The following is a 23,192-nucleotide window of genomic DNA, read 5'->3' as shown; positions in this document are numbered from 1 at the left end:
AGAGACAGTGGGTGTGTGTGTGGTACCTCTGCTTAAAGAGAGACAGTGGTGTGTGTGTGTGGTACCTCTGCTTAAAGAGAGACAGTGGGGTGTGTGTGTGGTACCTCTGCTTAAAGAGAGACAGTGGTGTGTGTGTGTGGTACCTCTGCTTAAAGAGAGACAGTGGGGTGTGTGTGTGTGGTACCTCTGCTTAACCCATTCTGACCGGGCACCCATTTTGGTGTTGGCATCATGTTATGCTTTAGCTATTGAAAAATAGCAGATCTACAAGCTCATATCGCGCCACCGAGTGGCGCGATACGAGCTTGTAGGTCTGCTATTTTTGAAAAATCGAAGAGCGACTGACATTTTTAGAATCTGATCTCAGGTCAGAATGGGTTAATCAGACCAGTGTGTGTCCAGTGGAAACCTTGTATATGAATCTGATCTCAGGTCAGAATGGGTTAAAGAGAGACAGTGGGGTGTGTGTGTGGTACCTCTGCTTAAAGAGAGACAGTGGGGTGTGTGTGTGGTACCTCTGCTTAAAGAGAGACAGTGGGGGGGGGGGGTGGTACCTCTGCTTAAAGAGAGACAGTGGGGTGTGTGTGTGGTACCTCTGCTTACAGAGAGACAGTGGGGGGTGTGTGTGGTACCTCTGCTTAAAGAGAGACAGTGGTGTGTGTGTGTGTGTGGTACCTCTGCTTAAAGAGAGACAGTGGGGTGTGTGTGTGGTACCTCTGCTTAAAGAGAGACAGTGGGGTGTGTGTGTGGTACCTCTGCTTAAAGAGAGACAGTGGGGTGTGTGTGTGGTACCTCTGCTTAAAGAGAGACAGTGGGGTGTGTGTGTGGTACCTCTGCTTAAAGAGAGACAGTGGGGTGTGTGTGTGGTACCTCTGCTTAAAGAGAGACAGTGGGGTGTGTGTGGTACCTCTGCTTAAAGAGAGACAGTGGGGGGGGGGGGGTGGTACCTCTGCTTAAAGAGAGACAGTGGGGTGTGTGTGGTACCTCTGCTTAAAGAGAGACAGTGGGGTGTGTGTGTGGTACCTCTGCTTAAAGAGAGACAGTGGGGTGTGTGTGTGGTACCTCTGCTTAAAGAGAGACAGTGGGGTGTGTGTGTGGTACCTCTGCTTAAAGAGAGACAGTGGGGGGGGGGGGGTGTGGTACCTCTGCTTAAAGAGAGACAGTGGGGGGGGGGGGGGTGGTACCTCTGCTTAAAGAGAGACAGTGGGGTGTGTGTGGTACCTCTGCTTAAAGAGAGACAGTGGGGTGTGTGTGTGGTACCTCTGCTTAAAGAGAGACAGTGGGGGGGGGGGGGTGGTACCTCTGCTTAAAGAGAGACAGTGGGGTGTGTGTGGTACCTCTGCTTAAAGAGAGACAGTGGGGGGGGGGGGTGTGGTACCTCTGCTTAAAGAGAGACAGTGGGGTGTGTGTGTGGTACCTCTGCTTAAAGAGAGACAGTGGGGGGGGGGGGTGTGGTACCTCTGCTTAAAGAGAGACAGTGGGGGGGGGGGGTGTGGTACCTCTGCTTAAAGAGAGACAGTGGGTGTGTGTGTGTGGTACCTCTGCTTAAAGAGAGACAGTGGGGGGGGGGTGTGGTACCTCTGCTTAAAGAGAGACAGTGGGGGGGGGGGGGGGGGTGTGGTACCTCTGCTTAAAGAGAGACAGTGGGGGGGGGGGGGGGGTGTGGTACCTCTGCTTAAAGAGAGACAGTGGGGGGGGGGGGGTGTGGTACCTCTGCTTAAAGAGAGACAGTGGGGGGGGGGGGGGGGTGTGGTACCTCTGCTTAAAGAGAGACAGTGGGGGGGGGGGGTGTGGTACCTCTGCTTAAAGAGAGACAGTGGGGTGTGTGTGGTACCTCTGCTTAAAGAGAGACAGTGGGGGGGGGGTGTGGTACCTCTGCTTAAAGAGAGACAGTGGGGGGGGGGGGGGGTGTGGTACCTCTGCTTAAAGAGAGACAGTGGGGGGGGGGGGGTGTGGTACCTCTGCTTAAAGAGAGACAGTGGGGTGTGTGTGGTACCTCTGCTTAAAGAGAGACAGTGGGGGGGGGGGGGTGTGTGGTACCTCTGCTTAAAGAGAGACAGTGGGGTGTGTGTGGTACCTCTGCTTAAAGAGAGACAGTGGGGGGGGGGGGGGTGGTACCTCTGCTTAAAGAGAGACAGTGGGGTGTGTGTGTGGTACCTCTGCTTAAAGAGAGACAGTGGGGTGTGTGTGTGTGGTACCTCTGCTTAAAGAGAGACAGTGGGGTGTGTGTGTGGTACCTCTGCTTAAAGAGAGACAGTGGGTGTGTGTGTGGTACCTCTGCTTAAAGAGAGACAGTGGGGGGGGGGGGGGTGGTACCTCTGCTTAAAGAGAGACAGTGGGGTGTGTGTGTGGTACCTCTGCTTAAAGAGAGACAGTGGGGGGGGGGGGGGGGTGTGGTACCTCTGCTTAAAGAGAGACAGTGGGGGGGGGGGGTGTGGTACCTCTGCTTAAAGAGAGACAGTGGGTGTGTGTGTGGTACCTCTGCTTAAAGAGAGACAGTGGGGGGGGGGGGGGGGTGTGGTACCTCTGCTTAAAGAGAGACAGTGGGGGGGGGGGGTGTGGTACCTCTGCTTAAAGAGAGACAGTGGGGTGTGTGTGGTACCTCTGCTTAAAGAGAGACAGTGGGGGGGGGGTGTGGTACCTCTGCTTAAAGAGAGACAGTGGGGGGGGGGGGGGGTGTGGTACCTCTGCTTAAAGAGAGACAGTGGGGGGGGGGGGGTGTGGTACCTCTGCTTAAAGAGAGACAGTGGGGTGTGTGTGGTACCTCTGCTTAAAGAGAGACAGTGGGGGGGGGGGGGTGTGTGGTACCTCTGCTTAAAGAGAGACAGTGGGGTGTGTGTGGTACCTCTGCTTAAAGAGAGACAGTGGGGGGGGGGGGGGTGGTACCTCTGCTTAAAGAGAGACAGTGGGGTGTGTGTGTGGTACCTCTGCTTAAAGAGAGACAGTGGGGTGTGTGTGTGTGGTACCTCTGCTTAAAGAGAGACAGTGGGGTGTGTGTGTGGTACCTCTGCTTAAAGAGAGACAGTGGGTGTGTGTGTGGTACCTCTGCTTAAAGAGAGACAGTGGGGGGGGGGGGGGTGGTACCTCTGCTTAAAGAGAGACAGTGGGTGTGTGTGTGGTACCTCTGCTTAAAGAGAGACAGTGGGGGGGGGGGGGGTGGTACCTCTGCTTAAAGAGAGACAGTGGGGTGTGTGTGTGGTACCTCTGCTTAAAGAGAGACAGTGGGGTGTGTGTGTGTGGTACCTCTGCTTAAAGAGAGACAGTGGGTGTGTGTGGTACCTCTGCTTACAGAGAGACAGTGGGGTGTGTGTGTGGTACCTCTGCTTAAAGAGAGACAGTGGGGTGTGTGTGTGGTACCTCTGCTTAAAGAGAGACAGTGGGTGTGTGTGTGGTACCTCTGCTTAAAGAGAGACAGTGGGGTGTGTGTGTGGTACCTCTGCTTAAAGAGAGACAGTGGGGGGGGGGGGGTGGTACCTCTGCTTAAAGAGAGACAGTGGGGGGGGGGGGGTGGTACCTCTTCTTAAAGAGAGACAGTGGGGGGTGTGTGTGGTACCTCTGCTTAAAGAGAGACAGTGGGGTGTGTGTGTGGTACCTCTGCTTAAAGAGAGACAGTGGGTGTGTGTGTGGTACCTCTGCTTAAAGAGAGACAGTGGGGTGTGTGTGTGGTACCTCTGCTTAAAGAGAGACAGTGGGGGGGGGGGGGTGGTACCTCTGCTTAAAGAGAGACAGTGGGGGGGGGGGGGTGGTACCTCTGCTTAAAGAGAGACAGTGGGGGGGGGGGGGTGGTACCTCTGCTTAAAGAGAGACAGTGGGGGGGGGGGTGGTACCTCTGCTTAAAGAGAGACAGTGGGGGGGGGGGGGGGGTGGTACCTCTGCTTTGGGTCCAATAAATAGATCCCCCTCTAGGGCTCCTGCCATCACGCGCACATGCTTGGGACGTCCCACACTGAGGAAGAACAACATGACATTATAATTATTGATTTCCATCATTACAGATAAAAATCACACCCGTGTGAAGAGAGGGGCGCTCTTTAGCCTGGTTAATAAACCAGACCGAATCAGCCGTTGGCAAAAATAAATTGCCTGCCAGCGGATTTCGGTCTGGAGAGGCTCAATTGTACGCCCATTTCCTACACCAGAGAATGTGGGCGGCCAATCGGGACACGGTATGCAATATGGGCGGGCTTTGGTACAGTGACTTTCAATGCTTGAGACCTTTGACTGACAGTAGCTCTGACCAATTGCGTCAAAGAGAAAATGTTTCCCTGGAAATGAAATCCAAGCTGAGCCTCCCCAGACTAATATCCCGCGGTCCGTGTGATATTAGTCTGGTTTATTAACCAGGCTAGGCGCTCTTATCATCGTACATCATCATTACGTAACATGTCTATTTGCTCAGACGCATATGACGTAAATTCTCCATTCATTGTCAATGGGAATTTAATGTTTGTGTTCGACACCATAGCTGAATATAGGAGGGGCTCAAAAAAGAAGAAGGTAAAAATGATAACTTTGTTTACCACAGTGATATGAAGGCTCATTGACAACTTACTAGTTGGGGAAGCAATATTTGGGGATCTGGTCACCTGCGAAGCCAGCCTTGATAACCCCCGAGCCCTGAGAAAGACAAGACAGAGGGAATGATTCAAGGTCACTCATTCATTCATTCATTCATTCATTCATTCATACATGTACGAGCAGCGATATGCAGATGTGCCGTGTTCTGCAAGACTAAATATACTGACAATTGTCAACAAATAAAAACTAGACTAAAATGTTAGGAAGGGACTAGTGGACAAGAGATCCACTATAAGTCATTTTACACTTGGTTGCATGCTGAAAATAGGAGATCTACGAGCTCAAAGCTTGTGTCAAATCAGCCATTACGACGGCATCCATGACTAAAATACATTTTAGTCGACTAAATCAACTGTAGATTTAGTCGACTAAAATCCTATGATATTTAGTCAACTAAAACTAGACGAACACGAAGACATTCCAGGTGACTAAAATGTGACTAAGCAAATTAGATCATTGACACTGGGTGAAAAAATAAATGGGTTGCAGAATCGTGGGATAAAAGTTAAGTTAATTGTAAAGGCAGGGAAAAGTTACATGCCTTTAGCAGCAACGGGGAGTGTGCGGAATATGGGGGACAACGGACGGGACAATAATTTTGTACGGGTGAGGAGGATGAATGAGCACCATAGTGTAAGTAAGCATAGTAAGCTTATTAGTCTGATCGAACAGTGAAAGTGTGTGTGTGTGTGTGTGTGTGTGTGTGTGTGTGTGTGAGTGTGAGTGTGAGTGTGAGTGTGAGTGTGTGTGTGTGTGTGTGTGTATATATGTGTGACTGTGTCATGAGACTCAGCTTGAGGCAAGGAGTCATCAGTTCGCTCCATGTTTATTGGACCAGCAATATTCTATCCTGTGTGAGGGTGATGGACGGATCTAAGGCTCCACCCTTAGATCTCAGCAGGTATTACAGTACCAGTAGGTAATAACCAGAAAACCGGGCACAATAATTGTGCCGTTTGGGGGGAAGTCTTGTGGCAAAAATGTGGCACAATCTTTTTTTAGGGGAAGGCAAGCATGCAGGGACATTATTTATTTGGGGACAACTATATAGGTGCACTATTTTGGGCATATTCTGTGCCATTTCTTATCACTTCTGAATACTATAGTGAGGTTGTGCATATAAATGAACAGTCATTGTACTACAACATTTACAGCAGAGAGATGCAGTTTTTTCCTCCCATTCTCCTAAAACACAAGATGCTGTGTCAACAATACACTAATATACATATATAGAGACTGTCAGACAGACTGACAGGACAGACAGACAGACAGACAGACAGACAGACAGACACATTTTACACAATTCCACAGCCCCAAATACATATTTTGTGGGCATACCAATGCTTGATGTGTGACTGACGAACATATGTGTTTTAAACATGCACCACATAGATAGATATTAAAGTGAAACGTTTCCCACTGACACAATAGACTAGAAGACATGATGCTAGCATTAGCTGTGTTATTATTAGCACGATTAGCTCTATCGCTAAAGCAGCACCTCGAATGAATGCTGCCTGCCACACGGCAATGCTACAGTAGTTGTCATTATGCTATTTGTAGCATTAGCTTCTTCTGACACAAAAAACACTATGCACTCGTTAAATTAAAAGCGTAATAAGCCCTGTATTACTTTGACGGTGAATATCGGGAAGAAAAAAAAATAGCAGATCTACAAGATCACAACGCGTCGCTGGCGCGACGCGTTGTGATCTTGTAGATCTGCTATTTTTTCGCCGCTTGGCCCTTTTTTTAGGGTGTGGATCCATGTCTCTCTCTCTATGATATCATCATAACACAGTTCAGACTTACATTATCAATCACAACGGGCTGGTTGGCTAAGATGTCATAGGACTCCATGACGAGCTTATCCTTCCTTTGTGTTGTTGGATCAGAGGCGCTCTTATTATGTATAAAGTTATGTTATTATTGTTATTTATTATTATATATCATGTGAATATAACAAGCTCTACTCCGGGTAATAAAACACAGACACACACACACAGTAGCCCCGTCACCGCCGGTCCTTTCTCTCCAACCTCATCTTCTGTCGCGATGTCTGATGACCAACCAACCCAGCGCTTTGACTGACGGGAGCCGCCGTCCAATCATTGACCCCCGAGTTAGCGACGCATATCCGTTTTTGTAGAGCGGATACGGAAACGGCATTGGCGAGTCTGGGCGAGTTTGGCGGATGCAGTAGGCGGGCTTTAGACCGGATGTGAGCACTTAGCAGCAAGTAGACACCAGAGGCTTTTTTTTTTGTAAAGTGAGAAGTGGTAGGATTGGATTTAGATTTACCAAACTGACAGGCAGACAAAAACAAATAAACAAAAAACAATATTATTTCATTATTATCTATCTCCAATTTATTGATCTATTTTGTTTGCTTTTCGTTACCTTATTGTTACGAACCAAAAACAACCCAAATATTATTATTTTCTTTTTTCCCCTCTGTTTTATTTTGAAGGCCAACACTAAGCGGAATTGCACAGATCGGTTGACTTCACAATAATATGTTGACAAGTAACCAGATAATAACTGCCGTTTTCAGCTGCTCGATGGAAACTACACTGACAGCACAGATTTATCACTTATTCTAAAAGGTACTTGTTATTATTATTAAGTGTAATAAAGTGTAACTGATAATCCTAATATGTATACAGTCAGCTGATGTGTGTTGGAACTGAACCTCTCAGTGAATCACAGACAGTCAGTCAGGTTAAACTATATTAGGAGAAGGAGACCATTATGGTAGTAAAACCTGTCTGTTTTTAAGGAATAACTTTCATTTAGGTAGATTAGAAACCTGTAAGAGGTCATTATGATCGCTGCCTAAAGTTATTCTTTGTTTCTAAATACCCTTAGTGTTAGTACTGTTGACATTATTAATATTATCAATAATCTGTGGTGAAATCCTGATTTTATAAAACCACAACTTCAGCCTATTTATATTAAGTCGTACGACGGTGTCGCGTGGCGAAAATACAATACAATCTACACAATCTCACAACAACACACCACCAGCACGGTTTTTGATGAATTGAACAATCGGTGGACCCTCTTGTAAACAAGTGTAGGCTAATGCTTTATTGGGTCGTCCACTCACAGTTAACAGTCTTTGTATTGAGTTGTGCTTGAAATGTACTGTAATTCTGCAAACTAGTTAATAAATATTTCAATCAATCAAAAAACCATATATTGGAATTACGAATGGACAAAATTAAACACTTTGACCTCCTGTTTGTTGATCTGTCTTAATCTCTGTGTTCAGTTTGGTGGCTTCAGCCTTTCCACCTGTTCTGACCTCGATGGCTTCCTGTGCAGATGACACACCTGAGAAGTAAGAGAACCTCAATTAATTCTACCTGTGTTGTTATTAATTATTAACATGTCAGTAACATATGTGTAATTCAACGTGTTGTTATGCTGTGTCCACAACTCTGGCAGCTACAATAAAAGCACAGCATCTTTAGCGTTCATTCATAGTCTGGATTTTCGGTGGTGAGGTGACCACCGAACTACAACATGACGTCACTGAGCCGCGGTGAAGAGCAAACCACCGCCCCAGCCCTTCTCTCTGTTTTTACTCACCACAGCTCAACATTATTTCAGCTCCGGTGGTCACCTCACCACCGAAAATCCAGACTATGAATGAGCCTTTTCTAGCTGAAGTAGAAACCACAACCAGCTCAACCTGAGCTGGTTGTGATGGAAGGGAAAGGAACTGGTTGGAAATAATAACGTGTTCCTTCCACGCACTACGTCCAACCGGTTTAGTGCATTTTAGTTTTACTTGACCTTTATTTAAATTGCATGGAATTGAGAGAGAGAGGATGGATAGATGAAGTAGGAATGCTAAAGTTTAAACACCAAAGTACCGAAACAATGTAATTCATTAGCATACAATGTCCTGAAATATCCTTGGTATTTGGTACTATCATTGGTACTGAAATAGTTTGATCACTTTGGAAATGAACTGTAACCTCTGTGGGTTTGACATACTGCACTGATGACAGCATGTTAGCATAACGATGAAGACATTGAAACTTGTTTCTCTCCACGTTTCGCTGCGGCGAGTTGGTAAACCGGCGAGTTCTCCGGTATTCGGAATCATTAAAGGGAACCATTAACGAATCGGACAGTTAAGAGCGAATCGTTAAGTAACCGCAATCGTTCAGAAAAAAAATCCGAAGGATCCGCCACCCCGACCCTAGATTTGCCATGATGTGACGTTCAGGTGGTGGTTGTTTTTCTCAGACACTGCTGGGTGTGTTTCGCCACGGAGAGAGAAGACCACTGTGCAGAATGGGTCAGTCCCTGCAGGTGTAAAGGCTGCACCAAATGGATCCACCAGAACTGTCTGCAGCGCTGGCTGGACGAGAAGCAGAAAGGAGGCGCAGGGGCGATCTGCTGCCCTCAGTGTGGCACCGAGTACCGCATCGTCTTCCCCAAGATGGGTGAGTTAACCCATTCTGACCTGAGATCAGATTCATACGAGGTTTTCCACTGGACACACACTGGTCTGATGAACCCATTCTGACCTGAGATCAGATTAAAAAAATGTCAGTCGTTCTTCGATTTTTCAAAAAATAGCAGACCTACAAGCTCGTATCGCGCCACTCGGTGGCGCGATATGAGCTTGTAGATCTGCTATTTTTCAATAGGTAAAGCATAACATGATGCTAACACCAAAATGGGTGCCCGTTCAGAATGGGTTAAGGGGCTATCTGCTGCCCTCAGTGTGGCACAGAGTACCGCATCACCTTCCCCAAGATGGGTGAGTTAGTGAACCTGTAGAGGGGCTATCTGCTGTATTCGGTCTGGTTTATTAACCAGGCTATATCTGCTGCCCACAGTGTGGCACAGAGTAGTAGAGTACCGCATCGTCTTCCCGAAGATGGGTAAGTTAGTGAACCTGTGTAGAGCCAGGAGCCTCCCTCTCTACAAAGAGATATTTTATCTCATTCTCAACTAATCTTTCAAGACGGCAGAAATAAATATGCGTGCGTGTGTGTGTGTGTGTGTGTGTGTGTGTGTGTACTGTGTGTGTGTGTGTGTGTGTGTGTGTGTGTGTGTGTGTGTGTGTGTGTGTGTGTGTGTGTGCGTGTGCGTGTGTGTTTTCGGTTTTCCTGGTTAAAAAAAATAAAAATAGCTGATCTACAAGCAAATATGAGACTCAGACTTTATAGGAGGAGGAGCAGGACAGTGGTAGAGTTTGATAACAGAAGGGGAAAAACAACAACATGGTCGGCGGGCTCACAAATTCACAATGTGCTCATAATAGAACATATTGTCTGGCAACAAACAACATTGTCATGCAAGCCATCGTGAAAATGTGGGGCAAAAATCTTTGAATATATATTCTTTCACAGCAAGGGGGGGGGGGGGGGGGTGCCTCTGGAACAACATATTTCCAAATGGGGGGTCTGCGGCCAAATACAGATAATTCTGGGGGTCCTTGACATGAAAAAGTTTGAGAACCACTGACGGACATGGAAAGATGTCAGCAAACTGTCATGATTTAGAAGTCATTTGTAGAATCTGTTGTCAGGTTGTTGTTGTGTATGTACAGTATGGATCAGTGTTTAATGACTGTGTTGTGTTCTTCAGGTCCGTTGGTGTACTTCCTTCAGCAGGCAGACCGGGCCCTGTCACGGGTCAGTCCATTTGCTGCCGTAGGGGTGGTGGTCGGAACCATTTACTGGTCAGCGGTCACGTATGGAGCTGTCACTGTCATGCAGGTGATGATGCAATGATTACAAACATAATCCTAGTTGTCCATTAGAAACCTTGCATGCCCAAAAACCTTCCTTTTTATTCTTATTTTCGTGACACTCTTCATCACGTTCACACATTCACATGCGCCAAAAATAACAGATCTACAAGCCCAGAACGTGATGCTTTGGTGTAGCTGGAGAAAAAAAAACAGTCCAAGAGGCAACGCCCCTTTCGCCTTGTTCTCGCTGCACGATGCAACGTTGTGCTTGTGCCAAGTCGTGTCTTTGTATTATTGACCTTGTTACAAATATTCCGTCTTGCGGTGGTAATGCATAATTTACAATTTAAGCATCATCAGACACTCTTCATCCAATGGCAACAAAAACATAGTAACACATCATACATAAGAAATGGTCATCATGAATCATACATAAGCTAAGAACCTAACAGTGGAATATCTATATAATGAAACTATGCATATAGTGCTACTGTATGTCTATGCACCTTCAGACCAGAGTGTGTTCTGTTGTCCTTGCCAGGTGGTGGGCCATAAGAAAGGCCTCTATGCCATGGAGCGGGCCGACCCTCTGTTCCTGCTGATGGGTCTGCCCACCATCCCGGTGCTGCTGGTTCTGGGCCGGATGATCCGCTGGGAGGACCTGGTTCTGAGGCTGTGGCACAAACACTGTTTAAAGAGACAGTCGCTGGCACCAGGTATTACTGAGGAAACGGAAGAAAAACAACGTTATCTCCAACAGGGACGGACGTGCACACATAGACATCAAAGAAGGGGGCTTCAGCCTCCTGCCCTTTTACCCATTAAAACATTCATTAAAACATTCATTAAATCAACTGCCCTTTCCAGACCACCAATGCAGCGTTTACTAATGGTGAAAGAAATGCACCTTTCCATGCCATGCTGGAAGGCAGCATGCAGAAGAATGTCTCCTGAACTTGGAACGCAGCATTTTGAACAAATTTGTTTAGAAATCCCATGTCGTTACACCTGCATCTCCACTAGATAAAGAGTGCTGGGTTGCGCACCGAAAATAGCTGATCTACAAGCTTTCAACGCGTCGCAGCGCGACGCATTGAAAGCTTGTAGATCTGCTATTTTTGTCCAAATGTGCCCTTTTATGGGATTTCAGCCCCTGCCTCTCTAACACTCTCTGCTCGTCGCTGACCTCTGAAGTGTTCGTGTTCATTTCCAGAGCGTGATGATCAGTCCAATCAATTCACCCTTTGTCAAGTCCCGCCCGTGGTCTTTGCACCCATTGGTTGCCGTTTCGCAGTTGGACAAAAATCCTATCTCTCTCTCCGTCCACTCTCTCCGTCCACAACAGGTGGTCCGTGGACCACTGGTGGTCCGTGGAGGTTTTGCATGTGGTCCCTGACCATGCATTTAGTAATGTATTTTGTTTTAATTGTTCTTTCCACTAGTTGAGAAACCGTGAACTGAATGACCTGGTGACCTATGATGAGTCCATCCATGTAGTCATTTACTGACAAGTTGGAGTTCAAGAAATTCAACAGAAAAAGGGAGTTAGAATCTCAAGAAGGGGGAAGTGCACCGGATTGTCTGGTTGAGTCATTATTATTAGGACATTTTACCAGTTGTAGCCCACAATTACAAAAGCACTCATCTTAGCCCATATCCCCACCCAACACAATAGTGGTCCCCAGGTTGATATAAGTCAGGGTGGTGGTCCCTGGTTCACAATCAGTTGAAAACCCTTGCACTATACCATTGAAATAACATGTTTTTCAGCTGTTGCTTCGTATTGATATTCTGTGCACTCAATTGTGACTTTGTGTCAGTAAAAAGGAACATCACAGGTGCAGCATGGTGACTGGGCATATCATGTTTGTTTAAAAAAAAAAAAAAAAAAAAAAAAAGAGCCTGTCAGTCAGGGACCGATCAGAAGGCTGACAACGGGTGAATTGTCCAAGTGTTCTACTTGGACACTGCTTGGATCCTCGAGACTCACTAAAACATAATTAATTTAAACTTTTCATTTCCTGGAACACAGGACGCCACTTACCACGCCAGCCTGCGGAGGGCGCCAACGCGGGAGACCACCTGTCTGTGTCCCGCACCCTGTGCGGCGCCCTCATCTTCCCCTCCATCGCCAGCCTGGTGGGACGGCTGCTGTTTCGGCGAGTAACCTCCAACCTACAGCGCACTGTCCTGGTGGGTGTACAGTACACTGTACTACTGTACTGTACTGCACTGTTAGTACAGTGGTTTTCAACCATTTTCATATCAAGGCCCGTTATTTATTGGCCATTTGAGCCACGGACCACCATTTGATGAGATTTCTTAGCTTCTCAGACCCAAAACCCAGAGAATATTACATAGAAACATAGGGTTTTTCAGAAAACTGTCAGGATTTATAGGAGACATTTGTAGAATCTGGTCTCCGATCGAAATGGGTTAATATTAATTATGCTTAAAACCCATTTTGGGGCGGGAACCCCTTCTGGTGTTAGCATTATGTAATGCTTTAGCTATTGAAAAATAGCAGATCTACAAGCTCATAGCGCGCCACAGAGTGGCGCGCTATGAGCTTGTAGGTCTGCTATTTTTGAAAAATCGAAGAACCACTGACATAGAAACATAGCTTGTTCAGAAAACTGTCAGGATGTAGAAGACATTTTTAGAAATCTGATCTCAGGTCAGAATGGGTTTTAGCTATGTTGTGTACGGCGGCCCTGTGATCCTTTTCATCGGTGTGTAATTGAGCGCTCTCTTCCCCTCTTTGTCTCCTTCTCTCCCCTCTTCGTCTCCTTCTCCTTCTCTCTCCTCTTTGTCTCCTTCTCTCTCCTCTTCGTCTCCTCTCTCCTCTTCGTCTCCTTCTCTCTCCTCTTCGTCTCCTTCTCCTTCTCTCTCCTCTTCGTCTCCTTCTCTCTTCTCTTCGTCTCCTTCTCTCTCCTCTTCGTCTCCTTCTCTCTCCTCTTCGTCTCCTTCTCTCTCCTCTTGGTCTCCTTCTCTCCCCTCTTCGTCTCCTTCTCCTTCTCTCTCCTCTTCGTCTCCTTCTCTCCCCTCTTCGTCTCCTTCTCCTTCTCTCTCCTCTTCGTCTCCTTCTCTCCCCTCTTGGTCTCCTTCTCTCCCCTCTTCGTCTCCTTCTCCTTCTCTCTCCTCTTCGTCTCCTTCTCTCCCCTCTTCGTCTCCTTCTCCTTCTCTCTCCTCTTCGTCTCCTTCTCTCCCCTCTTGGTCTCCTTCTCTCCCCTCTTCGTCTCCTTCTCCTTCTCTCTCCTCTTCGTCTCCTTCTCTCCCCTCTTCGTCTCCTTCTCCTTCTCTCTCCTCTTCGTCTCCTTCTCTCTCCTCTTCGGCTCCTTCTCTCTCCTCTTGGTCTCCTTCTCCTTCTCTCTCCTCTTCGTCTCCTTCTCCTTCTCTCTCCTCTTCGTCTCCTTCTCTCTCCTCTTCGGCTCCTTCTCTCTCCTCTTGGTCTCCTTCTCCTTCTCCTTCTCTCCCCTCTTCGTCTCCTTCTCCTTCTCTCTCCTCTTCGTCTCCTTCTCTCTCCTCTTCGGCTCCTTCTCTCTCCTCTTGGTCTCCTTCTCCTTCTCTCCCCTCTTCGTCTCCTTCTCCTTCTCTCTCCTCTTCGTCTCCTTCTCTCTCCTCTTCGTCTCCTTCTCTCTCCTCTTCGGCTCCTTCTCTCTCCTCTTCGTCTCCTTCTCCTTCTCTCTCCTCTTCGTCTCCTTCTCTCTCCTCTTCGGCTCCTTCTCTCCCCTCTTGGTCTCCTTCTCTCCCCTCTTCGTCTCCTTCTCCTTCTCTCTCCTCTTCGTCTCCTTCTCTCTCCTCTTCGTCTCCTTCTCTCTCCTCTTGGTCTCCTTCTCTCCCCTCTTGGTCTCCTCCTCCAGGGCGGCATCGCCTTCGTGGTGTTGAAGGGAGTTCTGAAGGTCTATTTCAAACAGCAGCAGTATTTCATTCAGGCCAACCGGGTCATACTGGACTACCCCGAGAAGGACGGCCACAGGCAGGGCGAGGAGGGCCAGGAGGACGACACCGAGGACAGTGGAAATGAATAATTCATACTTTAGCTTTTGTTTTTTTCTTTCTTTTTTTTCATAAATTAAAAAATATATATATATATATATATATTTTAATACATTTTCAGAAATAGCTAAAAGAAAATATTACTATTTTTGGAAATAGGGCTTAAGTGGTTTTAAGTGATCAAGCAAGAAACTTAAGTGTGGGGCATGACTATATCAAACTGAAGTGTGCAAAGGAAATCTTGGAATTGTATTTGAATAGCTATTGAAAATAGAGAATTCAATAGTTGCACAGGGAGACCACCCCTGTTTACATTCAAGATATAGAACACAGTACAATTATTAGTTTTTGGTACCTCAGCTTAGGGCCGATTCATACTCCTATTTTACCGCTGTTTCGGCGCTGTAGTGCCGAAATGATTTCGGCTCGTCAGACATTTTCAGTAGAAAAGAAGAAAAGAAGACTTTAGGACAATACCCCCCCCCCCCCCCCCCCCGAACCTCAAATGACGTCAAATTGTAGGCTCTACAGCGCCGAACCGACTTTTATTCGGCTCTAAAATAGGAGTATGAATCGGCCCTTAATTGTAGCTATACTAAACGGACGATTTTGTTATATATTGTTTTAGAAAATTCTACATTTTCACTTTTTTCGAATTGAACTCAGGCAAAAGCTGAACATTTCAACTTCTGAACATTTCAGTGTTTTATTGCAGTGACATTTGGTGTCATTTATTTTTTTAATTCACACATCAGTCATGTAGATGTGCTCCTAATTCCATTGTTGTTTGTAAAACATGACTCTCTAAAGCATTTAGCAAGAGGTACATCACACACAACATCCATCTGTAATAACCACATCTGATGTGGTTATTACACTATGTACAGCCTCGGAGACCACAGGCGTTTACAGTATGTATAGATTTGATTTGATTTCATGTCAATGAATGAATGATTGAATGGAATAAAGCTTGTCAAACTGATTGTAATGTGCAATCTCCTGTTATTCTTCACGAGAGCAGTGGATGTGAAGCCATCACATTTAATTTGTCTTTTAGGAATGAATGCGTGTGATTGTGCATGTGACTGATTCTCTGGTTTCTTATGTGTCATTGACAGATCATTCTTTAACCTATTCTGACTGGGCACCCATTTTGGTGTTAGCATCATGTCGTGCTTTAGCTATTGAAAAATAGCAGATCTACAAGCTCATGAGCTCACGAGCTTGTAGGTCTGCTATTTTTGAAAAAAATCGAAGAACGACTGACATTTTTTTAGAATCTGATCTCAGGTCAGAATGGGTTAATCAGACCCAGTGTGTGTCCAGTGGAAACCTCGTATGAATCTGATCTCAGGTCAGAATGGGTTAAAAGTGAAATGGTTATTACGGGACTTTTTAATGGTTGATGTTTCTAAATTATTGTACTGTAGTTGCAATTACTTGTATTCAGAAGGGCTTCTGGTCAAATTGGGGTACATTTCCATAGCACCTCTAGATATAATATATTAGTTAGTTACATGGTGAATGTTCAAAGCATATAAGTAAAAGGTATCGGGAGACAAAATACTCACTAAAAACTATGCTTAAGTACAATGATATCATTTTCTGTGCTACCTTAAAACTATGCTGAAGTACTATCTTTAAGCATTGTAGCTGAAAATGAAGACGGGACTTCCAAATATTTATTTTCAAGTTCCTGTCCAGAGCCACGTCAGACTCGGATGCACCTGTGTTATATGAATAATATAGTGTACTTTATAGTCTATAGGTGCAACAATGTGTGCTGGGGCCTAATAAAGGTGTGTAGAGTATGACATCAGTACTATGACCTTAGTCATTTCCATATTTGAGCATATTTATGTCAGCCATATTATGTCATTTCACGTCAGCCATATCATGTCAGCCACAGGCAAATGGCCACACAGATGCATGTCTGTGAGTTCGTGTGATTTACACTCACGTAATGACGTACAGACAGGCAGAGATTCCGCCCTTTATTCTATATCTTTACGATGTATAGACCGATAAAGGGAGAGGTGTCTGGAATAGCGTTTTGTGTGTCCATCCGTGTGTCTGTCCAAACCGTGGCCAATCACAGTTCTTGTGTTCTACCTGTCTGGACAACTACCGTAAAGCCTGTGTCAACACGGTGCTGGGATTGTAGTGACCTGTTTGAGTGCTTTATGTAAAGGTGAACACTTTCACATCTAAGAAAATCGCTCAAATCAGCTCAAGTCAACATTGACTGACTGGCTGATATTTGTGGAAATGGCCGTGTACAGGTGCCGTTACCTGGCTCTACTGTTCACTATTTGTCATTTATCTTTGCTTATTGTCGCAAATATTCAAAAAACCAACCCCGTTACAGAGTCTGGCATCTTTGTGGAGAATATTTTACAAAGAGAGCTTGCAATAGCCACTGAAACAAGGCAGCAGACTACTGCAAGCAAGGATGAGGAACCGACTATAACCGACGATGCTCCGAGCGACAAGGCCACTTCTGAACCACCTAAAGTTTCCCACATGCCATCCCCACCACCAGCCAAAGATGAATTTCAGGAAGAATTAGTTATCAGACCGCTTCATTCGGGGGATATTTATGCTAGCTTCCAGTTCCGCACGCTATGGGACACGGACTTCACGGGAGGAGGAAACAAAGTCAGCCACTACCGTCTGTTCCCCAGGTCGCTGGGCCAGGTGATCTCCAAGTTCTCTGTCAGAGAGCTCCACGTCTCCTTCACCCAGGGCTACTGGAGGACCATGCAGTGGGGGCATCCCTTCCTGCCCTCACCTCCTGGGGCCGAAGTCTGGGTCTGGTTCCAGGACACGGTCAGCGACGTGGACGGTGCATGGAAGGAGCTGACCAATGCCCTCTCTGGGATCTTCTGTGCCTCTCTCAGCTTAATTGACTCGACGAACACCATTCAGCCCAGCGCCTCCTTCAAGCCACTGGGTGTGGTGGTGGGCAACGTCACAGACCACAGCTTCCTTCGCTACGCCGCCCTGCCACGTGAGACCGTCTGCACTGAAAATCTGACCCCTTGGAAGAAACTCCTGCCATGTGGCTCCAGCGCTGGTCTCGCTGGCCTGTTGAAGGCAGAGAAGCTCTTCCACAGTAGCTTCTACTCCCAGGCGGTGCACGTCAGGCCTGTGTGTCAGGACCGGCCATGCACAACGGCATCCTGGGAGCTCCGGCAGACGCTGGACGTGGTGTTTGATCTGCACACCTCGGGACAGGGCGAGCGAGAATGGTCTCTGGTCAAGATGTTCTCTCGCAACCTGACAGACGCCTGCCCACTGGCCTCCTCCAGTAAAGTCTACATCGACATCACTGACCACCAGCGGTTTGAGCTGACCCCGGCCGCTCCTTTGCTCAGCCAGGCTGTAGTGCTGGGCGACAGGAGGACCTACTCTGTCTACGACCTGACCCAGGCGTCCACCTCTGGCTCCCTGCGCTCACTCCACGCGCTGCTGCGCTGGAAGTCCACCGGCGGTGACATGCCGCGGCCCTTCCTCCATGGTGAACGTCACGTGGCCGGCTCTGGGCTGCAGGCGGGAGAGATCCACACCCGGATGTACAACCACCACCCTGACAGGGCCTTCCCCGTGCTGCTGCTAGACACGGTGCCCTGGTACCTCCGCCTCTACATCCATACGCTGTCTGTCACCAGCGAGGGGAACGCCGTCACGCCCAGCTACATCCATTACCAGCCATCTAAGGACCGTCTGAGACCACACCTCCTGGAGATGTTGATACAGCTGCCTCCCAAGTCTGTCACCGAGGTCACCGTGGGGTTTGAAAGGCCTCTGCTGAAGCGCACTGAATACGACCAGGCGTTCTGCGTGGGGTCCTCCGTCATCAGCGCTCTGGTGCCCAGCGATGTTGCCGTGGATGCAAACGGCACTCAGGAGGACCGCCCGCTCTTCAGCAGCGTCTTCCCCCGTATGAAGGAAGGAGAGTCCGGCTACTTCATGCGAGTCTACACTGAGCCTCTGTCGGTCAGCCTTCCCTATCCGGACCTGACCATGCCTTTCAATGTCATCTGCTTCACGTGCATCGTGCTCGCCTTGGGCTACCTCTCACTTTATGATCTGCTCACTCGCACGTTCCATGATGTAGGAGAGTCCCGTCCAGGTCTGGCCAAACAAATATACAACCTAGTCCACATGCTGGTCAATTTCATCCAAGGGATGAGGATGGGGCGTGCCACCAACCTGAAACGGACCTGAGATCAGCCATAATGCACTGGTATAATGTGACGTTCAAGGAAGTAATGGGTGGGATGTTCCAACCGTGTGGCTTTGTGTGTTTGTATGTCTATGCATTTTTATTCAAGGTTCAAGGTTGTACTTTATTGTTACATCTTGGGCTATATCTTGCACCAGCCCTTAACCCTTATCCCTAAACTTATTTGCCATTTTTACTATTTTTAAAAACCTTTTAAAATAGTGAGGGCAAATAGCTGATCTACAAGCTCACAACATGTAGATGTATAGATCGGCTAGTTGAACTATTTTTAAATTATTTTCATAATAGTAAAAAATGCCAAATAAGTTTTAGGGATAAGGGATAAGGGTGGTGCAAGATGGAGCCCGGCCCTTGTGTGCAGGTATACATAAGGGTAAAACTTATTTCAGCTTGGCTTCCTTCAGACAGCATATACCTGTAGATAACATCAAACAGCAACAACAGGAAAAAAAATGCCTCCAATTAGGCCTACCTTTCAAATCAAATCAAAATAAATCATGTGGGCCACTATCCCACTACATCAGTGGTTTTCAACCAGTGGTCCGGGGACCTCCAGTGGTCCTTGAGGGGTTCCAGGTGGTCCCCAGTTAAATGATGGAGAGTTTGAACCAAATGGACCCTTATTAGTTCTTTAACTTTTGAGAATGTAAAATGAAACCAAATGGACCCGCTCTCAAGAGTTAAGTCATTGTTAAACATCTGCATTTCTTAATTTAAAAGAAGTCTATATAATTACAGAATGGAATCACATTAGTATTTTGGAATATATTGTGATAAGGATAGGCACCAATAAGCTATAAAGCTTCCACCTATGCCTTTTGTTAATGCAATCTGTCGGTGCGCACTTATAACACAGTTAAACACAATAATGAGACAGACACAATTCAGAGCTTCAGGGTATTGGAATAGAATGTATTCGAATACGGGGACAGTAGTGAAGCGTTACAATGGAACACCGTACTGACCCCACCCCATCTCAGTCAGACTTCAGCTTATATACATTTCCTACCCCCCCCCCCCCCCCTCAGGGAGAAGGTGGGTCCTAACACATGTCAGTCACACAAGTCACAGGTCAAATGTCAGTGGGAACAGAAAACAGCTTCTCATGGCTTGGTTTATGATGTCCTTAAATATACAACTCAGGTATCCCACATTTCCTTGACACTTTTCGATCACCTTAACCCATTCTGACCTGAGATCAGATTCATACGAGGTTTCCACCGGACACACACTGGTCTGATGAACCCATTCTGACCTGAGATCAGATTATAAAAATGTCAGTCTTTTTCGATTTTATTCAAAAATAGCAGACCTACAAGCTCGTATCGCGCCACTCGGTGGCGCGATATGAGCTTGTAGATCTGCTATTTTTCAATAGCTAAAGCACAACACGATGCTAACACCAAAATGGGTGCCCGGTCAGATTAAAATAACTGTTTAATTTGTAATGTCTCTCTGAAAAAGGAAAAGATCGAAATAAACTATTCATTCATTCATTCAAGAATTGTGGACAAAATCCTATCCAACTATAACAAAATTCTTTTCGTTTTTTTGTCAGCAAGTCTAAATGTCATCAAATGGTGGTCTGTGGCTCAAATGCTGAAAAAATAGTGGGCCTTGACATGAAAAGGGTCGAAAACCACTGCACTACATCATCGGACAGCAGATCAACTCATCAAAGGCATGCACCGCTCACTTCACATGGGGTGTGATTTTTAGAACAATAGGCTAAACCGTTAGTATTGAATGTTTTTGTTTGTTTGTTTACTTTTGTCATCAATATTGTATTATGCTTTTGATGCCATAACTCGGTCATGATTTCCTTGATGACATTGCTTTGCTAAAGAACTTTGTGCCATTTATTTTGTGCTATACAAACAAAGGAACAATACATAAGTCAGTATTAAGTAAAGACATGAAAATTCTATATAAGCTGTGCTTCTCTACCTGAATTGTTTGTAATATATTTGTAAAATAATAATATTAATAATAATAAAACATACATAATAATAATAATAATAATAATAATAATAAGGGTAGTAATAATAATAATAAGTGTAATAATAATAATAATAATAATAATAACAAAAATGTAAATGAAAATAAACTCAACGAGCAAAGTTCCTCTTAGGCTTCCGTAGCTGTTGGGGGAGGGAGGGAGGGGGGGGGGGGGGGCGTTTCTTCAATGAGCGCTTTTTGCAACTGCACCACCCCACCAGCGTCAAGTGAGACATGAAGACCAATGTGACTTCCAGTCTTTGTCTTCAAAATAAGACCTATGTTCCTGAAATACAAACGCACGCTCGCATGCACGGCACGCGATCAGAATCGCTTACGCATGTTTTATGATAAATGCTTTTGTGATGTATTGTATTCCCATGCTTTTGTTCTTGATTATTGTAAATCGCTCTGGATTAAGAGCGTCTGCTAAATGCCTAAATTGTAGAATCAGTTTAATCAGTTTAATCAGAATCAGATATGAATGAAATTTGTGCAATTTCCAGCTCACAATGTCAAGAAATTCAATGGCCTACAGCCAGTGTTAATTTAACTCTGAGAGTGTATACTATAGAGTATAGCCTATAACTATGGTACTGTAAATGCATGGTGCATGGTGCATAATTTAATATTGTGTACTGTACACAATTGTACACATGTGTGCATTTTGGTTCCATGTTTAGTGCACCTGTGGCTGTAAGTACAACCAACTGTGTGCACACCTGTAGGCCTACACCTTACACAGGGTCCATTTGGTTCTTTTGACCGGTCCATATGGGTTCATTATTTTGTTCTAAACTAGCAATCAACTGGGGACCCCATGGACCCCAAGTTGCCACACACCATTGCCGTGTGGGTCAGGTCAGATTTAGAAGTAGCTGGTTGGTGATTTGAGGATGCTGACAAGAACAATAATAATAATAATATACTTTATTTATATTTATATAGCACCTTTCATACATAAATGCAGCTCAAAGTGCTTTACAGAGCAGAAAAGATAATAAAAGCAAAACAAAACAAAACAGCATTAAAACAGGCAAGCAGTTAAAACAATAGGACAATGTTACAAAGATAAGAACAGATAAAATAAGGCAACGACATTAAAAACAAGCAGAATAAAAAATAATAATAATAATAAAGATCACTTAAAAGCAATGTTGTAGAAGTGGGTCTTGAGCTGAGCTTTAAAAATGTCTACAGAGGCTGCCTGACGAAGGTACAGTGGGAGCTTGTTCCATGCCGACGGCCCGTAGAAGCAAAAAGCTGCTTCCCCGTATTTTTTAGTTGCCATTTTTTTAGGCAAAGCGAGCAGGCCAGCAGTGGAAGACCGGTTTGGGACATATTTAGGCAGGCAGTCGGTAGGTAGGAAGGTAGGAAGGTGCGAGACCATTGAGAGCTTTATAGACAAGTAAAAGAATTTTAAAATCAATCCTAAAAACAACAGGAAGAACAAGAACAAGAACAAGATGATAATGTTTAGTCCACATGACAGCTGTTACACCTATACCTGGCTATCTGACATTTGACTCCATGGCCCCTCTCTGACCTTCAGAAACTGGAGGCTGGATATCAAGTGTGTTTTACGATATTTGGAAATCTGCATAAGGGGGGCAGCCAGAACAAGAAGAGTTACAAGAAATTGTTTGTATTGTATGCCATCTGCATAGTCATGGATCCATAGAACATTTTTAAATAACCCCTACTACCATGCACCCAGTCCATAGCCCATCATTATTTCTGTGTTAGCCTGTGGTGATGCACTTTATATTGTATTCATGTATTATGTCAAATTGTCTTTTAAGATAAACTAGCCCAAAGTAACAGCTTGAACAGATCTACAAGATCACAATATTAAATATAAGGTATTATAAATATAAGCCTATAACAGTTAAATCTGACTTGCCGAAGCCTGCAGTGCAGATACCCTGTTTTATGTATTTTTCAGAATGGACAATATTATTATTAAAAAAAAATAACAGAATGAGATCATATCGATTATCGGCCTTAACAGCAATTAATTATATCGGATATCGATAATGGCCAAGATGTCTCATCGGCACATACTAAGTAGAAGTAATAGTATGCCTATGGCACCCTCCTAAAGCCTAAATGAACATTTAAATAGTGAGACCAAAATTATACATTTAAATCACACAAAACACACTCAAATTAATTAATTATCATGGCCTATGCTACAACTTTGTTTTTTGTATAAGCAGTCTTCGTGTGAAATTGTATCACCGATGTCTTAGTTATTTTAGTACTTATGCTTTAAATTTGAAGGAAAATCTATCAATTTCCGCCATTTCTGACGCCCAACGTGCGCCAACATGACGGAGCTTCCTCTGGTTGCTTTGCATTCTCATTACTTTTCTCAAAGCTCAGTGTCAGTGACAATAGTTTATTGTGTCCTCCATTGTTCCGTTTGATATGTAAGTTCATCATTGAGGACAGCTCAGGAGATTTTAATTCAACACAACAGGATAACATATATTTAATATACAAAAGAATCACCCTTATACTGACAGACAGTTCATTTGCAGACGGCCCGGCTACCACTAACAAACCGAGCTACAGTGACTATTATTTATTTAGAAACGACCTTTTTGTTGTGTTTTTAAACGTATTTTGAGGAGGGTGAAAAAGCAC

At 45.3% G+C, this 23,192-nt stretch overlaps 3 protein-coding genes across 3 annotated transcripts in view; 2 read left to right on the top strand and 1 right to left on the bottom strand.

Annotated features, from left to right (window-relative positions):
* Positions 1-6,609, bottom strand: part of actr1b (actin related protein 1B) — a 29,504-nt gene extending 22,895 nt beyond the window's left edge. The window contains exons 1-3 of the mRNA XM_083794215.1: positions 6,391-6,609; positions 4,553-4,617; positions 3,871-3,946 (exon numbers count right to left, since the gene is read on the bottom strand). Coding sequence (XP_083650341.1) covers positions 3,871-3,946; positions 4,553-4,617; positions 6,391-6,438 — 189 coding nt within the window. The 5' untranslated portion in view covers positions 6,439-6,609. The remainder of the gene's footprint in view (positions 1-3,870; positions 3,947-4,552; positions 4,618-6,390) is intronic.
* Positions 6,610-7,091: 482 nt separating this feature from the next.
* marchf5l (membrane-associated ring finger (C3HC4) 5, like) lies at positions 7,092-15,278 on the top strand. The gene is made up of 7 exons (XM_083793610.1): positions 7,092-7,184; positions 7,853-7,921; positions 8,839-9,038; positions 10,192-10,322; positions 10,839-11,013; positions 12,330-12,490; positions 14,161-15,278. The coding sequence occupies exons 2-7, from the start codon at positions 7,890-7,892 to the stop codon at positions 14,326-14,328; spliced, it is 867 nt and encodes a 288-aa protein (XP_083649736.1). The 5' UTR covers positions 7,092-7,184; positions 7,853-7,889; the 3' UTR covers positions 14,329-15,278.
* Positions 15,279-16,819: 1,541 nt separating this feature from the next.
* Positions 16,820-18,526, top strand: LOC310878622 (GPI transamidase component PIG-T-like; the record flags this gene model as incomplete). Its single annotated transcript, XM_083792974.1, has 1 exon — positions 16,820-18,526. One exon carries the CDS (start codon positions 16,820-16,822, stop codon positions 18,524-18,526), a length of 1,707 nt encoding a protein of 568 aa, XP_083649100.1.
* Positions 18,527-23,192: the final 4,666 nt, after the last annotated feature.

Source organism: Protomyctophum parallelum (genome assembly GCF_964188405.1).
Source record: "Protomyctophum parallelum genome assembly, chromosome: 21".
Classification (NCBI taxonomy): domain Eukaryota; kingdom Metazoa; phylum Chordata; class Actinopteri; order Myctophiformes; family Myctophidae; genus Protomyctophum; species Protomyctophum parallelum.
This window is presented reverse-complemented; position numbering and strand designations above follow the sequence as displayed.

Bases quoted from the DNA above. Each gene is read 5' to 3' on its own strand.
- marchf5l (XM_083793610.1), top strand. From the start codon at position 7,890: ATGGCTTCCTGTGCAGATGACACACCTGAGAA. The intron at 7,922-8,838 runs GTAAGAGAACCT...TGTTTTTCTCAG, and splicing joins GCAGATGACACACCTGAGAA to ACACTGCTGGGTGTGTTTCG. The intron at 11,014-12,329 runs GTATTACTGAGG...CCTGGAACACAG, and splicing joins GAGACAGTCGCTGGCACCAG to GACGCCACTTACCACGCCAG.